This window comes from Malaya genurostris, chromosome 2, assembly GCF_030247185.1.
Source record: "Malaya genurostris strain Urasoe2022 chromosome 2, Malgen_1.1, whole genome shotgun sequence".
Lineage (NCBI taxonomy): Eukaryota > Metazoa > Arthropoda > Insecta > Diptera > Culicidae > Malaya > Malaya genurostris.
In genome coordinates, this window is record NC_080571.1 from 21830475 (window position 1) to 21849464 (window position 18990).

The 18990-nt window shown below is 37.1% G+C and overlaps 1 protein-coding gene across 1 annotated transcript in view; it reads left to right on the forward strand.

The window, feature by feature from the left end:
• Positions 1-6434, forward strand: part of LOC131427115 (tetra-peptide repeat homeobox protein 1-like) — a 30067-nt gene extending 23633 nt beyond the window's left edge. The window contains exon 4 of the mRNA XM_058590040.1: positions 6086-6434. Coding sequence (XP_058446023.1) covers positions 6086-6434 — 349 coding nt within the window. The remainder of the gene's footprint in view (positions 1-6085) is intronic.
• The last annotated feature ends 12556 nt before the right edge of the window (positions 6435-18990 follow it).

Sequence of the window (18990 nt, forward strand, 5' to 3'; positions counted from 1 at the left end):
AAATCTTTCAGTTCCCAAAGCTCAAACTAAATTAAATTCTCCTATCATCGATGACAATCTTCAACTGCTCATTCGGTTGAAGAATGTTCGTCGACGACAATATCAACGTTCTCGTGATCCTGCTATGAAAAACATAGTTAAGGATTTACAAAAAGAAATTAAACATAGATTTACTCTTTTGCGAAATGAAAATTTCGCTAAAGAAGTTGAACAAATTAAACCATATTCTAAACCTTTCTGGAAACTTTCTAAGGTTCTTAAGAAACCTCAGAAACCTATTCCTGCTCTCAAGGAAGGAAATCAAATACTTCTTACAAATGGCGAAAAAGCTCAAAAACTTGCTCAGCAGTTCGAGAGTGTCCACAATTTTAATTTGAACGTTGTGAGTCCTATTGAAAATGAAGTCTCACTGAAATATGATCATATTTCAACCCAAGTGTTATCACACGATGACATTATTGAGACGAATTTTGATGAAATTAAATCAATTATTAGAAAACTTAAAAACATGAAGGCTCCTGGTAATGATGGAATTTTTAATATTCTTATTAAAAATCTTCCCGATGTTGCCTTGAGACTCCTGGTTAAAATTTTCAACAAGTGTTTTTCATTAGCTTACTTCCCAAAAAGATGGAAAAACGCTAAAGTAATTCCTATCCTAAAACCTGATAAAAACCCAGCAGAAACATCAAGTTATCGCCCAATTAGCTTACTTTCTTCTATCAGTAAACTTTTTGAAAAAATTATCTTGTTAAGAATGATGACTCATATAAATGAGAATTCAATTTTTTTACCAGAGCAGTTTGGATTTCGTCATGAACATTCAACTACTCATCAACTTGTCAGAGTAACGAACATGATAAAATCAAATAAATCTTCTGGGTTATCCACTGGAGTTGCTCTTCTAGACATAGAAAAAGCATTCGACAGTGTTTGGCACAAAGGTTTAATAGCAAAAATGTCTGATTTCCAGTTTCCTATTTATTTGATCAAAATGATTCAAAATTATTTAACTGATCGTACTCTTCAGGTTAGCTATCAGAATTGTAAATCTGAATTGCTACCCGTACGAGCCGGTGTTCCGCAGGGTTCGAGTGTAGCTCCAATCTTGTATAATATTTTCACTTCTGATCTTCCAAATCTACCCGTTGGTTGTCAGAAATCGCTATTCTGTGACGACACAAGTCTGTTAGCCACAGGTAGAAATCTAAGAGTGATCTGCAGTCGCCTACAAAGAAGTTTAAATATTTTCAGTGATTATCTGTCAAAATGGAAAATTAAACCAAATGCAGCAAAAACGCAATTAATTATCTTTCCTCACAAGCCAAGAGCTTCTTTTCTTAAACCAAACAATAATCACATTCTCAAATTGAATGGCTTGGAATTGACATGGTCTGATCAAGCTAAATACTTAGGTTTAACGTATGACAAAAAACTCACTTTCAAGGATCACATTGAAGGAATCCAGGCAAAGTGTAATAAATATATTAAATGTTTATATCCTCTTATAAACAGAAATTCTAAGCTCTGTCTAAAAAACAAATTGTTAATTTATAAACAAATTTTCAGACCAGCCATGCTTTATGCGGTACCAATTTGGTCAAGCTGTTGTTCCACCAGGAAGAAAACGCTTCAAAGGATTCAGAATAAAATTCTGAAAATGATTCTGAAGCGTCCTCCCTGGTTTAGTACAAATGAGTTACACAGACTCACAAATATAGAACCATTAGATGTAATGTCACATAATATTATAAGCAAATTCCGACAAAAATCGATGCAATCTTCAATTGAATCGATTCGCTCTCTGTATTAGTTAGTAAGTTAGTATATAAGTTCCTTTTCCCCATTACACAATACAAGTAGGTTTAGAATTTTCCCTACACAAAAATCTCAGAATTGCGGAAGCAAATAATGTCTTCATGGTAATAACCAAATCATATATATATAACAGGGCTGAAAAGTCACCACTTGTGGCTGAACACCCAATTTAAATCTTAATAATTTAATTTTAACTCATATTCCAATAAATAGTTATTTAAAAAAAAAAAAAAAAAAAAAAAATAATTTCGTGTGCAGGCATATTTTTTATTCATCAACATTATCATCTTCAAATGACATACAATCGTTCTAGCACTTTAATAATTGTTCAATACCATCCTTATAGAATGATTTGTCACTGGTCTAAACATCGGCTTCCTTTGCGGCGATGACTGTCTTATTCGAGCCAAATATTTTTCCCCGGCGTGTCTTTTTCTGATTCGCAAAGGACAAGTAATCGCTGGGGGCTGTGTAATTGTGAACAATGTGGATGAGAAAACAGATCGCAGCCCAATTCGTTTAATTTTTTCATTGTGTTCATTGATTTATGGCTCGGTGCATTGTCTTGGTTAACGGTGAATCACTTTTGATGGTACTTTCCTGTTCAAGATAGTCAACGTAATTGTACCTTGAACATCTAAAACCTTATGCCATGATTGCAACAGCTACCTGTTACGTTTTCAGATGGCTTGTCAGTCTGAATGCTGGTATGACTCCGGATAAAAATAGTGGATCCATGTTTCGTCCACTGTTCCATACCAACGCATTCCATTTTGTTGCGACAGACTTTTGTTGATTATGAGCGGCCGTGTTCGAGATCCGTTTGGTGACGATTTTTTTTATGCTCAGATTTTCGCACAAGATCGTAAAAGAACTTCCAGTTCATGTGCTAACGATCTCAGCATATCTAATCTCAAGAACTTTGATTTTGCGTTCATACATCACGATTATCAAAAATTGCATAATTTTTTCCGGTTGACTGTTTCATTTAGCCACGTTCAAAATAAGAATACCACAAACCTTCATTTTTAATGGATCCTAGTGGGGAAAACACTTCTCAAGCTATAGCTGGGCTTGTGCGTTTTTTCCCTTTAAAAAGCAATGTTTTAGCAATACACGGAATTCGTTATTTCCATTTTTCATAAATGAATTAGTAACGTCAATTATATGTCGATAGATTCTGTGTTCATGGTGCTATCGATGTTAAATGTTCTTTGAAGGTTGGTGCTTTGAATTGAAAACAAATATTGGCAGTGATTTTGAAACCAGGTTAAACCTTAGATGCGAAATTTTGTTTTAAAACTTAGTACCAAAAACTCTCCAAACTTCTAATTTACGCGTTTCAGGAAAAGTTTTATAGAATCAATATTATATTTAAAAAAACGACTGCACTTTCTAGGGATAAATATCATTTCCATTAGAGTAGAGAAAAACTTCGAAATAGTGGGTCGTTCTCCGCAGTATGAAAAATTGCCCACCTGGAAATTGCCCACCTGGGTTTAACATGTTTCACCGGCCCTGCAAACTCGTAGTTGCAAATTCAATTCCATTTTGAAAATAACTTTTATAAATGTCCAGATATCAAGCTGAAAATTTGATAGAATATCAACGACGGATGTGGCAACCTGCAAAATGAAACAAAATCTGTTCGGGTAACTGAAAGCGCCACACGGTGATGATTCCGTGAACTTTTTGATCAAGGTAGTATTTGTGATTATGTCATACAATTGAAAATGTTACTATAAAATGATGATCACATTTCCGATGACATGTAGCAAAAATAATGTTGATACGTTAGATACTACAGAAGATGTTCACGGTCATAAACTTATCACTCTCTCAGAGTGTAAATTTTGAAAAGGCGCCCCTTAGTAAAGAAAGACATATTCAGGACAAAAAGCGGGTGGCTAATGTCACAGACGTAACTGGAGGGCTTGAATACGAATAAAACTGAAATGATTCTTTCACACTACTGAATATAGATCAATGTTCGTATTAATTTTTCTACTCCTATTTGTACTTGACTGGACTTGACTGGACTTGACTGGACTTGACTGGACTTGATTGGACTTGACTGGACTTGACTGGACTTGACTGGACTTGACTGGACTTGACTGGACTTGACTGGACTTGACTGGACTTGACTGGACTTGACTGGACTTGACTGGACTTGACTGGACTTGACTGGACTTGACTGGACTTGACTGGACTTGACTGGACTTGACTGGACTTGACTGGACTTGACTGGACTTGACTGGACTTGACTGGACTTGACTGGACTTGACTGGACTTGACTGGACTTGACTGGACTTGACTGGACTTGACTGGACTTGACTGGACTTGACTGGACTTGACTGGACTTGACTGGACTTGACTGGACTTGACTGGACTTGACTGGACTTGACTGGACTTGACTGGACTTGACTGGACTTGACTGGACTTGACTGGACTTGACTGGACTTGACTGGACTTGACTGGACTTGACTGGACTTGACTGGACTTGACTGGACTTGACTGGACTTGACTGGACTTGACTGGACTTGACTGGACTTGACTGGACTTGACTGGACTTGACTGGACTTGACTGGACTTGACTGGACTTGACTGGACTTGACTGGACTTGACTGGACTTGACTGGACTAGACTGGACTGGACTGTGATGTTGACGAACAAACAAAGTAAATGATTTCGAAAACGATATGAATTGTTGTCACTCAAATTCTAGAAGAATTTCTGAACGATACTGAGCTAGAGTGCTTCTAAATAAGGTTTCGTTACTTACGCTCATGCAAAAAAATTAAAACTGTTCTTTTCGTTTATTAATTTAAAACAAATTCGTCGAGCAGTTTTAATCTGTTTTAAATTTGTAGAACTCAGTGTTGCGCTTGACGTGTCGTAGATCTAAAATGGATCAGCCCATATGAAATAAAACAGCGCTGCGAACAACCTAAAGATAGCTGAAATATTATTTCAAATCAAAGTCACAATTTTTTTTTGCTTTGTAACTAAGACAAGACCTGACAAGTGGCTTCTTATTCTTCCTTCCGAATCATCCTTCTCGTCATTTTCGCCCTGTGAAGTAAATACCAACGTATCGGCTTTTTTTAATAACTTTATGCTAAGAAAAAAATATTTATTAAATTTAAATTTTTAGACTCGGTTTTGATTTGAAATAAACATGCAAAATGTTTTAGAGAATGCATTTTTTTATTATATATTAACGCTTAAAAACAATAATTTGAGCTTTGATGGCAAAACACGAAATATCTCATGTTGAACGCAAAATCGAATCTATTGTTGATGTATTACCGGATCTTTTGGAAATCGGACAAAGTCAAGTTTGGATAGAAATGCTTAGTGCGACCACAGTGTGGAACACAACAGTTCATTCTTCTCGTAAAACTAAACACACTTTCGAGTTTACACTAATTTAACAAATCTTTTTTGGTTACGATTTAATTCACTAAAAAGATAAACGGCTTGATGCTGATTTTAATTACACAGTGCTGCCACTACAAAAAAATTGCCAGTTGTCAGGTCTTGTCTTAGCTTTGTAATAAAGATTTTTCAAGTAAATCGAACGTGAATTTTTATCTCAGTGTAGGATTCAAAATACCGAGGATATAAATTTCCAGAACAATTATCGAAGGTCAAATGCTCTAGACATTCGACCCAAACATGAGAAGCCAGTGTTATTACCCTTATGAAAAAGCAGCATACTGCAAAAAATAAACGGCAGAATTATTTTCTCGTTTCCCCCTGGATGCAAATTGCTTCACTTGGTGGAAAGCGCCCCGATGAAATGGCTTCGAAAGGCACGTTGATTGGGAAAAACGGGTTTCCTCCGAGGAATGTTCGAATTATGTCACATTCTTTATCGACGGTTTACCCTTCGATTAAATGAACTAACATTGCCTCCGGGAGAATTGCAGCTAGTTTTTCCAGCCCGGGACTAGCGCGCGCGTTGGATACGCAGTGGAATGCGATTGATTGAGGTTAGGTTTTTTTTTCCTTTTCTGATGGAAAGGATTGAACGCTTCGGGCCTTTTTCGTCAATCGTCTGGAATGAAATTGAAGATCCTAGAAGGTATGCTCGATCAACGTTTCGTCGCCGATGAAGTAAAAGTAATAATCCTTTGATTGAATATTTGAAAGTTCCGGAAATATTTATTAGACATTCGCTTTTTACGAGAGTCACTGCAACCCCTTTTATAAAATGATTGCCGGATAATAAATAAACAGAGTAATTCTATCATATTTATTTCAGAACCGTCCCGGTGTCAGTGCCACAACCGGTCCCAGTTCCGCAACCTGTGCCGGTGCCACAGCCCATTCCGGTACCGCAACCAATTCCGTATCCAGTTGCAGCTCCAGCCGTGCAGCCAATTGCAATTGCCCCTAGCTACGCTCCGGCCATTGCCCCCAGTTATGCACCGGCCTATGCTCCAGCTTATGCAGCCGGACCGGCCATTGGTGGACCGATCGTCAGCGGCGGCGGTGGTCTCATCGGTGACGGCATCATCAGCGGTGGAGTTCTAGGCGGAACCATTGTCGGCAGCGGGGGTCCACTGTTGCACTCCGGCATCGGTCTGGGCATCAAAAAGTACCTGGGTTAGGTCACACTTGGAATCGGATTCGAAGCGCATTGGAACTCCAAGCTATGTGATCACAGTCAGTCAGTTAATTGTAGAGATTACGTTATTATACTTCTATTACGTCACCAGTGAGCCCTTCTTTGAGGGGCAGCAACATCAGTGCGAATCTAGGTCTTAAGTCGAAGCTGCCATTTATTGAGACACGGCTGCTTATTACAGCAATACCATTTTAGAAGCTTATTTTGTTAAATGTATGCATCAAGCGAGAACGAAAGAAAGAAAGAAAGAAAAAGGTCTGCGTAGGAAAGAAAACACAAATCGATGGAAATATACTTAAAGTGCGAGCCCCAAGTTCCACCACGAGTGAAAAGATTGGAAATGGAAATATGCGAGTGTTTTTTTTCTTCTTCTTCTACATTTGTACTTTTCTATGTTTCTTGCATCGCCCCCTTCTTCTGTGGACAGTGTCTCGGGTTGTGCAATTTCCTACCGAAGAAAGAACTGTGCCGGTCAGCAGCCTGATGTCCGTCGACGATGCACGCGCCCGGAGGGGTTCGTTTTGTGGGATAATTGACCGTTTGTCTGGTTCGATAGAGTTGTACTGTTTCTCGATCTACTAACCGATTGTTGCTAATCACAAGTTGTAAAAATTCAAACTAGTGTAATAATGGTGATGCCAGCAGGTTTCATACGAATATGACATAACCTCACAATATGATCTGGTTGAACGTCGGTTTGACAGTTTGCAGTGGTTTGTTTACTAGTTTATTTCAATTTGAGTGAATGTGATATAAATGTAATGGCCAACCTAGACGTTTAATTATTATATTTAATTTTTTATCAATTTTTTGTCGTGAATACGACTTACTTTACTATGGGGCGCCTTTTCAAAATTTACCCTCTGAGAGAGTGATAAGTTTTTGATCGTGAATATCTCCTGTTGTATCTAATGATAATTCTTGCGACATGCCATCGAAAATATGATCACAATTTTATGATAAAATTTTCAGTTGTGTGACATAAACTCAAAATAGTTCAAAATTGAACTTTTCTCAAATGTTTGGTACAAACGAGTGTCAAAGAGAATAATTCATAAAATTTGCGTTTGCCTTTCTCGTATTTTGAAAGCTCATAGGTCAGTGATCTGTAGAAGGACTTATATAATCTAACTACCAATAGAATCGAAAATTTTCAACTTGAACGTGTATTGCAACAACATTAAAGTTTTTCAATAGTACACTATTGAAAAACCTGTTTGATTTAACCCATGACAGCACCAGCCAATCAGAACGCGAGATGTCTGCATCTATACAAGAGCATCCATATAAAAGTTGAGTGGTTCATTTTTCCTACCATTTGCTGAGCATCTATTCCCGAAACTAGACACACGAGAGCAACATCGAGGACCTGTCGTCCCACTGTTTCCCGTTCTGCGTACAAAAAAAGGAATTTTGGCAAAGGGCTCTCCGTGTACCGCTGCCAGTAGCAGGTATAACATGAAATATGATGTGAGAAATAGCGTCATTTAAGTTAAAGCAGCTAATTTGAGCGCACGAGACACCGTCAGCACGATGGCACCGCAAACCGGTAGAAAGGCTGCCAAAAAGTCCAGTAAGCAAGGCTCATTCAAAAAGCACTTTATAGTGGTAAAGATAATCATGAAGAACTAGTTGAATTTTGTCGCTTCCCTACCATTTTCCGAGCAACTGTTGCCGATACAAGACACACACGAGAAGTTTTAATAATTTGCACCGTCACTAACACATTCAATTACGAATGGCAATGCGAAAGTGGAAGTGATGATGTTGAATACATCTTTATACTCGTATACAAATATGCCGTGCGAAACAGAGTTGCCACGTATATAGATCAATATGTATTTTTGTCGTGAATACTTTAGTATGCGGCCGAAAATAAAAATGAAAAAATTGTTAGAACAAAGGTTTCCACTTGATTTGCGCTTTCTACTTTCCAGGTGTATCAGAACTGGCTAAACTTAAAGCAATCTTAAATATTTCTTTATCACAGTGATGTGGTCGTCCTGAAAAGGACGGGGTTTTCAACTCCTCGTCGTTACGGATGGCCAGCTGCAGATGGCGAGGGATGATTTTCGTTTTCTTGTTGTCACGGGCAGCGCTACCGGCCAATTCCAACACCTCGGCAGCCAAGTACTCCATCACTGCCGTCAGATAGGCTGGTGCACTGGCACCGACACGCTCGGCGAGGTTTCCCTTCCGGAACAGACGATGGATTCTGCCAACTGGGAACTGCAGACCAGCACGGTTTGAGCGGGACTTTGCCTTGCCCTTAACTGTTCCACCTGTGTGCGTGTTTCTGCGTCAAAATTCCACAAGATGCTGTTAACAGCTCGACAGCCAATTCAGTATTACTGGATGCTGCTCTACTAACTCTCTCTTTTATATCGTCTCACTGTTTCCCGTTCTGCGAACAGGAAAGGTATTTTAACAAAGGGGACGTCCGTACACCGTTGCCAGTAGCAGGTATAAAATTAAATGTGATGTGAGAAATAGCGTCATTTAAGTTAAAGCAGCTACTCTGAACGTACGAGACACCGTCAGCTAGATGGCACCGAAAACCGGTAGAAAGGCAGATTTGTACCGTCACTAACACATTCAATTACGAACGGCAATGCGAAAGCGAAAGTGATGATGTTGAACACATCTTTATACTAGTATGGGGTCGTGTGAAAATATGCCATGTGATACAGGGTTGCCATATATACAGGTTAATCTGTATTTTATTTATACATACATATATGTACAGATTAATTTGTATTATTGTTATTATCATTATCATTATTATTACTATCATTATTATTATTAAAATGACTCTTGCATACCGAAAATCGTCGATACATTTCAGACCAGGCCATTGCAATTGTCTAATACTGAAATTTTGAGAAGAATCAGATATCTTCGAACTTCATAGCTTCAATAAAAATAAACTACAAATTTGTCGTACCTAGCCTCCTATATTGGCAAATTAAAAAGGAATTGTTTCAAGTTTGGAATATATAGTTGTAGAATAGTAGCTGTTTAATGTAACTAATCTGTACTTTAATGCCAGTTTTTTCGTACTCACGACATCCAGTTATGTCTCTGACATTACCAACCCGCCTTTTTTATTTTGACGTAGGACTACATCTTTCTTTACTATGATCATCTAGATGACTTTTTAAAATTTTACAACACGAAAGTGTAACGAAATTACTCCAGATTTGATTTCTCAATAACTTTTTGCCTGTTTGAGTATTTTCTCTATTTCTTTCACCAAATGAATGGAAGAAAGTGTTTTTTTTTATTGTTGTCAACAGAGCTAATAAAAGTCATCTTCATTGACTGAAAAATAGTCGAAAATGACAAGAAATTACTGTCACTCTCAGCTTCGCTTGCAAACTATGAGAACGAATTCCATGACCAGTCAATGACATAAGCGGGACAGTAGTTTCAAAATTGTGTTTTTTCTTTCATTTGCCCTTTCAGTCATTTGCAGTTTTCAGTGAAAATCCCGTAGTATGCAGTGTCGATATTCAACCAAAGCTGTGAGAATTGAAAACGACAGAAAAAGGTTTCACAATAAGTTTTAACTGTTGGTGCTCGAATTTGTAGTAGTTTTGGTTTCCATAGAAGTTGTGGGATGTAATTACTTCGATTTGCCATATTTTAGTCACTTGTTATAGCCAAGCGTCACATATTTTCAATACATCGATGAAAGAATGAGAATTGAAATTCTACTGTTGCTACCTGAAGACGTTAGTTTGGTTTCGTCTTGTCACAGAGGAAGTAGTGACGTTGGCAATTATGCTCTCTCATTTTTTCGATGAAAAACAAAAATGCTTCGTCTCTCTTCGTTTGTTCTGGTGTATGTCTTTTACGAATGAGACAGTAAAACATTGAAAATGAGACTGCTGAAATGGTTTCTTTCATTGAGAATGCGTGACAATTTTAAGCTCTGGTTGTCAATACCACGTGTATTACAAAAACATTGTTTAAATAGCGGAAAAATAGGTTCAAACCCTAAACAACAAAATCAATCGAATCTATAAATGGACCCTGCTGCATGTTTGCTAGCTTCAGTTCCGTTCCTTAAACCTAAACACAGAAAAACAACAACTAATTCTTCTGTGAGCATATCTGCTGTTGGACGTTCGCAGTGTGAGTTTCGCTTCAAAAAAACCGCGATTGTGTCATTCAGCTGCTGGTCGTTTGCATTGGAGAAAGACAAAATAAAATGTGGACAATGATGGGGAACATTATACAAATTCAGCCGTTCTAATGACTGTAAATGTCATCTAAATAACTAATAAAATTACTTCTTTGCAAATCGAAGATCAACAAACGATGCAAATCTAGAATAATTCGATTAGCTATGTCCTATTTTCACAGTGCGAGATTTTGCATTAAACGAGCACAAATAAAGCTAGCAGCCGAATGGTTCCGGACAGTGTTCAATATCGTAGAGAATTCCACAATTTGGCACATTTTGATAATTGCTTTTACTCAAATATTAAGATGTATGAAATATTGAAATATGTGAGCGATTGTACGACTTGTTTTACGATTATATTTATGTAATTATTGATTGTGGGTTGTGGGCAATTGGGTGGATCCATGTCTTTTGGGACGAAAGTGACATTTTTGGTAGTATACCATTCTACCGTTGATTTCGAGTAGTGGCATGAAGCAAAATCTAGCCAGAAGCCAACAGGATCCTTATGGCTTCGAATCATGGGTAGAAGCAGTTTTTGTAAACATTCCTTGATGTATATTTCGCTGTGCATTGAAGCAGTGGCGATGAAGGGTTTCGAAATCTTACCGCAGCAACAAATTGCTTGCCAGACCATAGCTTTCTTACCAATTTTTCCGACTTCAATCGATGTCTCGGACTGGTTTAACACTTGCCCTTCTCGCACCGTATAATATTGTGGTCCCGGCAAGGATTTGTAATCGAGTTTCACGTAGGTTTCGTCGTCCATGATTATGCAGTTCAAATTTCCAGCAAGAATCGTATTGTACAGCTTTGGAACCCTCGGCCTGATCGATGCTTCTTGTATCGGACTACGTTTTGGTTGTTTCTGCTTCTTATAGGATCGAAGATTCACACGTTCTTTAGCACGAAGAACATTTGACTTCGAAGTGCCCACTTTTTTGGGCACATCCCGAAATGAAACCTCCTTCTTTTGCTCGAACGCCTTCAGTATACGTTTATCCAACTGAGGGTTAGCAGGACCTTTTTTTCGACCCGTTTTCGGTTTATCCTCAAAGGTGTTATCCTCGCTGAACTTCCTGATTGGATTACGCACGGCTTTTTCACTTACTCCTTCCATTTTTTGCTATCTTTCTCAGTGACAGTCCGCGTTCTGTGCACCATTTGTACACAATTTTACGACGTTGTTCTGCTGAAAGTCCACGCATTTCGAAACAAACTAATGAAAACGAATAAAAAACTGCACAAGTGGTTAGAGAAGAGTGTAAACAACAGGACGCAGCCATAAAAATTGACAGATTCTGAACCATTGCGAAATGGCAGCGGTTTTTGGTTGCGTCCATACCTTCTGGGACAGTCTTTATTTCCTTTTATGTGCATCTATAAAGATGTAAACTTTTCTAAGTGTGTGCTTAACTTTTTAAGTAACGCAATATTCCACTCGAACAGAATTTTACAGAGTCCGAATGTAATTTACACTCGGCTACCAAGGGTCGCTGTATAAATATATGTAATAGACGTGGTCAGGGGTGCGAAAATTTGACATTTTTTTATACTGTTGCCAAGCATAAGACAGTCACTGCCAACGATATGCGCAGCTGCCACGTTCAACAGTAGCCAACTCGCAATGACACGAGAGCTTGGCGCAATCATGAGAGCCACGACACACGACAGCAATATTGAGAGCAGTTAATTTTGTCGCACTCTCTCACAGCAGTCAAAGCCACAGCGTTCGCTTTGTGGTAGTGTAGGTACATACTGAATAAGTAGCTGCTTTGTTCATTTTTGGTCACGGGTTTCGAGAATGTCACGAGCTCAAAATGTCATGACATTTTCATAACGGGACTGTTATATCCGCTGTGATTGATCTGTGGCGATAAATTTAATGCGAACGGCGGTGTTTTTATTATCGGTTCAATTTCAGTTTCGAAAAAATTCAATCACAAAGCTTGTTCATGCAGATGTTTCAAAAATATTACAATTATTTACACAAATTTCATACACGAAGTATCAGGAGCGCAGCTTTTGCCTTTCTAATATGACGCAAAGGCAAGAAATCTTACAGCAGAGAGAATAAGTTTTGCGCTCCTATTACTTCTAGAATTCTTGTTCATGCTAAACGGGCTTCAATTGTTTGATCGAAAAAGTGCATCCAAATTCTGGAAGTCAAAGCATTTACTTTGCTTTTCTCACTGAACCGCTTCCTTCCAACGGGAGTGCAGAGAAACAAAACACGTAAGGATACACAAAAAAAACCGTTTGCATTGGAAAGCAAGACTTTCTTGTGCATGTCCCCCTACACCTCATGAGAATCGACATAAAACGAATTTCAAAGTTAAGCCTTGTTGGCGACTGCCTATCGAAAGTTGTTGAATTTGGAAGAAGCTACTGTTTATTGTGGCTAGCCATTCTCAGATTGAAAAGATTAGAACAGCTATCGATGAGAGCAAACGGCGACATTCACGAGAAAAAATGTCATGAGACCTATGACGTTTTTCCTCTCCTGCAGTCGTGGCGAAGTACAATCGGCGACTGCTGTCATTTGCGCAGTTTGAATGTCTGCTGTTTCATGTCATTCTCCAGTACCGTTTGCAACCCTGGACGTGGTATTGACAACAATGAAAAAAACACCTTCTTCCATTCGTTTGGTGAAAGAAATAGAGAAAATACTCAAACAGGCAAAAAGTTATTGAGAATTCAAATCTGGAGTAATTTCGTCACACTTTCGTGTTGTAAAATTTTGAAAAGTCATCTAGATGAGCATAGTAAAGAAAGATGTAGTCCTACATCAAAATAAAAAAACGTTGATAAACAGTAAAGGGCACTGTATTGCAAAACCTAGTTAGACTCGTGATTGATATACGTCTAGGTTGGCCATTACATTTATATCACAATCACTTAAATTGTCAGTCGGTGTTGAACAGTCGTTCGCACCGCACGCGTATAGCTCTTGGCTCCTGGAAATTTCTTCTGGCTACCTAGAGTTTCATTGATTCAAGGCTTCAGTCTTTTTCAAGGCTACCTGAATCACTAACAGTCTTTTTAAAGACTAACAATTAGTCAGCCTTTCTCAGGGCTATACAAAGAGTGATATTCTAATATAATCAGTCTTTTTCAAGACTAAGCCATTAATCAGCCTTTTTTAAGGCTAGCTATTCAAAGAACTAGTCTTCGAACTAATCAGTTTTTATTAAAACTACCACAAAATCAGTCTTTATCAAGACTTTTCCAAACTAGGAGTATAATCGAAGACTAATTTAGCCTAGCTAATTTAATTTGAAATTTCATTCATTTCAAAAATGTCTGCGTCCAACCGAAAAGGTAACAAGCTTAAGACTAAAAATAATTCAATACGGAATAAATCACAATCCGTTATTCAACATTTTTCTAATAACATTCACGATCTTATAGAATCTGAATGAAAAAATAAAAGACAACGGACGGATATTCCTTCCGTTAATTCTATGCCGTCTAACAATATTTACGAGATTCTTCCTGAATCCGTTTGTAGCGACATAGAAGAAAATTCTTCAAAAATTCCCAAAATGGACGCTTGTCGTTCTGGGAAAAAACATCAATCTATGCCACCAGTGACGGTGATGATTTCCGACTTTAAAGCATTCCGTACTGAGCTTTCTACTTTTCTCCCGGAAGTAAAAGTCTCATTTCAAATCGGACGAAGAGGAGAATGTCGAGTCTTGGTTGATGGATTGGAAGATTATGAGCGACTTATTCGATATTTGTCCGAGAAACTTCATAAATTTTATTCATATGATATAAAATCAGACAGACCCTTCAAGGCTGTCTTGAAGGGCTTATCAAATGATAAAAGTACTGATGAAATTAGAAATGAACTAAAAGAATTGTTTGGTTTTGCCCCTTCCCAAGTAATACTTCTAATACTAATCTAAACCACGCTCTGGAATTTCCCATGAACTTGACCTAATACACTTCAATCGAAGTGATGTAAACAATTTGAAAACTTTAGAAAAAGTACGTTTCATTTCGCACATAAAAATTCATTGGGGACATTACAAACGGCATAATCGTATTGTAAACTTAATGCAATGTCGTCGTTGCCAAGGCTTCGGTCATGGAACCAAAAATTGTCATATGGATATACGGTGTTTGAATTGTGGTAAATCGCATTCGAAAGACGATTGTCCAATGAATGAAACCACTGATAAATTTTCATGTTCTAATTCCAATTCCAATAAATCCAATTATTTGAAATGTCCTGTCAGGGAAAAAAATTTAAACGCTCGTTCGCTTAGACAACAAGTCAAATCAACGACCTTAAATTCAAAATCAAAAAATCGTTACAAATGTCACGCCTAATTCTTCTAAGGCACTTATTTCTTCGAATTCAAAACAAAAAACAGGTACGCCTGCCAATTCCTCTTCTAACGAAAACAATTTATTGACAGGTAGATCGACCTCGTCATCATCTTCTTCCAATGTCAGTTATGCTAGTATAACAGGTAAAAATCTACCACTTAATTCTTCTAATGTAAATAATCAAAACACAAGACCGCCTTGCAGTTCATCTTCTAACGAAAACAATTTATTAATAGGTAGATCGGTCAAATCATCTTGTTCTAATGGCAGTCTACCTACAAATATTCCTTCAATGCCATTCGCTTCTTTAAATGAAGTCGATTTAGGCGATATAACTGAAAATAAAATGATCTACCTACAAGATCAACTTTTTCAAATGATCATCCGAATGAATTCGACTTCATCACTTTTTGAAGCATTTCAAATCGGATGGAAATTCGCAAATAATATTATAATGAATTTGAAATTTAACAGTGATGTTAAATAATTATTTGAATATTTTAAATTGGAATGCTCGATCTTTGAAATCGAGTGAAGATGAATTTTATAATTTCCTCAAAGTTCACAAAATTCATATTGCCATTGTGACAGAAACTTTTCTTAAACCAAATGTCAAATTGAAAAGTAATCCACATTATGTGGTTCATCGATTTGACAGGTTTACTGGAATGGGTGGTGGAGTTGCCATTTTTGTCCAACGGCAAATTAAACATCGAATTTTACCTTCTTTCGATACTAAAGTTATTGAAAGCTTGGGAATCGAAGTTGAAACCATTCATGGAATTTATTTCATCGCTGGAGCATATTTGCCATTCCAATGCACCGGCGAACAATTAAATTTCTTTAAAGGCGATTTGCAAAAACTTACAAGATATCGATCGAAATTTTTCGTAATAGGGGACTTAAATGCTAAGCATGTCCAGTGGAATTGTAGGCAAAATAACAGTAATGGTAAAATACTTCATAATCAACTCTCAGCTGGTTACTTCACAGTTCTTCATCCCAGTAATCCGACTTGTTTCTCTTCCGTGAAAAACCCGTCTACAATAGATCTATTTCTAACAGATCAAAGTCACATTTGTAGTGAACCGATTACACATGCTGACTTTGACTCAGATCATCTTCCAGTAACATTCAGACTTTCCAACGAAGCTTCAACTAATCCAATTAGTTCTATATTCAACTATCATAGAGCTAATTGGATGGATTACAGATCTCACATGTGGATCATGAAACTATTTTAGAAATGGTAATTTGAAGGGGAAAAAGCTTGTTTTTACCCCCAAATTGATGCTAGGTGCACATAACCATTTTCTTAAGTTTACGTTTCGTCTTCGACTCATCAGTGCGTCAGCAGATTATGCTGGCGCGAGTCGAAGACGAAACGTAAACTTAAGAAAATGGTTATGTGCACCTAGCATAAATTTGGGGGTAAAAACAAGCTTTTTCCCCTTCAAATTACCACAATCTGTACGGCCAGTAAGCCGAAACTTGTTTCGTTCTAGACGTCAATTTAGACGTTAAACTTCTTGTGTAATAAAAAAGTGTTTTGCAAATAGCATTAACTTTACGTCTGCTCAGCGGATTATGTTGATCCGGGGGTTCGCGCCAGCATAAGCTGCTGACGCACTGATGAGTCGAAGACGAAACGTAAACTATTTTAGAAAATTCTGCGGACATCGACACAGCAATTGATAATTTGAATCACTACATTATCGAAACTAGAAATATTTCAGTTCCCAAAGCTCAAACTAAATTAAATTCTCCTATCATCGATGACAATCTTCAACTGCTCATTCGGTTGAAGAATGTTCGTCGACGACAATATCAACGTTCTCGTGATCCTGCTATGAAAAACATAGTGAGGGATTTACAAAAATAAATTAAACATAGATTTACTCTTTGGCGAAGTGAAAATTTCGCTAAAGAAGTTGAACAAATTAAACCATATTCTAAACCTTTCTGGAAACTTTCTAAGGTTCTTAAGAAACCTCAGTAACCAATTCCTGCTCTCAAGGAAGGAAATCAAATACTTCTTACAAATGGCGAAAAAGCTCAAAAACTTGCTTCTTTTCTTAAACCAAACAATAATCACATTCTCAAATTGAATGGCTTGGAATTGACATGGTCTGATCAAGCTAAATACTTAGATTCAACGTATGACAAAAAACTCACTTTCAAGGATCACATTGAAGGAATCCAGGCAAAGTGTAATAAATATATTAAATGTTTATATCCTCTTATAAACAGAAATTCTAAGCTCTGTCTAAAAAACAAATTGTTAATTTATAAACAAATTTTCAGACCAGCCATGCTTTATGCGGTACCAATTTGGTCAAGCTGTTGTTCCACCAGGAAGAAAACGCTTCAAAGGATTCAGAATAAAATTCTGAAAATGATTCTGAAGCGTCCTCCCTGGTTTAGTACAAATGAGTTACACAGACTCACAAATATAGAACCATTAGATGTAATGTCACATAATATTATCAGCAAATTCCGACAAAAATCGATGCAATCTTCAATTGAATCGATTCGCTCTCTGTATTAGTTAGTAAGTTAGTAAATAAGTTCCTTTTCCCCATTACACAATACAAGTAGGTTTAGAATTTTCCCTACACAAAAATCTCCGAATTGCGGAAGCAAATGATGTCCTCATGGTAACAACCGAATCATATTTATAGTAGGGCTGAAAAGTCACCATTTGTGGCTGAACACCAAATTTAAATCTTAATAATTTAATTTAAACTCATATTCCAATAAATAGTTATTTAAAAAAAAATGAATTTAGATTTTGTTAGACTTGGACAAGGAGTGAAAAATTTTGAAAAACAATCCAATTTTTTGGAACCGATGATTCTTTAGAAATATAGAGAATTGTATTAAAATATTGATGAAGGTAAGGGAAACTAAAACCAAAGATAAACTCAAGATTGCGAAGTCCCATATAAATCAAAGCAAAAAACTTGTTCAGTAATCGTGAGCCCGAGAACTCTGTAATAGTATTTTAATATTAGCCCCTTGTTAAAAAGCGTCGATAAACATTAAAAAGCTCCGCAAAAATACCATGGTTACGTTACAATACCGAAAGAAAATAAACAAACGTTTACAAGTTATGTGAATTTAACCATCTTACACTAATTAAATATTAGGTTAGTTGAATGTAATAAAATACTTCTACATTCGTACACAAAGAACCGCAGAATGTGCTGCAAGATTGTTCGATATCATGCATATTTGAACACGATTTGTTACTAATATGAAAACAAACATCATCATAGTTACGGCGCATAGAGCGACTGGATGTTTATTGTTTCGGTTCAACTAATCATTGAACCAAAGATAAACTCAAGATTACAATGTCCCAATGGAAAATGTTGGGTCAGTAATCGTGATATAAACTTGATATTTTTTCAAACATAAACAATCATTGTCATAGTTACGATTCATCTAGCGATCAGACGCTTGTTGTTTTGCTTAAAATAAACTGAAACTGACAGTGAACCGAGCTCATCGAGGAGTCCTATTCAAATGATACATAAGAAATCGCAGACTACTCTATCTTGAGTTTATCTTTGATTTTTCTTTACATACATGCCCTCAAAAAATGGCACGTTGCGGCTCGGCAGTACACAAAGTATACGAAATGCGCTTCTTTAGGATTCCGAGTAGGTTTTTAACTCACTCGGATTTTTCCGGAAGGGGGCCTCCCATACTATCGGCGTGCCTGCCAACGTGTCAACAATTTCTCACTCCTGTTATTCACATCAAGGACTACTTGATGCGTTAGACAGTGAAACTTTTAAGAATAAACTGAAAAACAAAGTTCAAAAAGCAAGTGTCGATTAACCTTAAAATGATTTTTTTTTCAAGTAATTGCACAACGCTTATTATTTCAATCATGGCAACGGCTTCAATGCCGATCCGTTAACTGTGGATTTTAGAATTTCAGATACCAGTCGAGAATGGTTAATGAATTTTCCTAACAAATAAGTATTCAGTTTGTTTGAGCAAT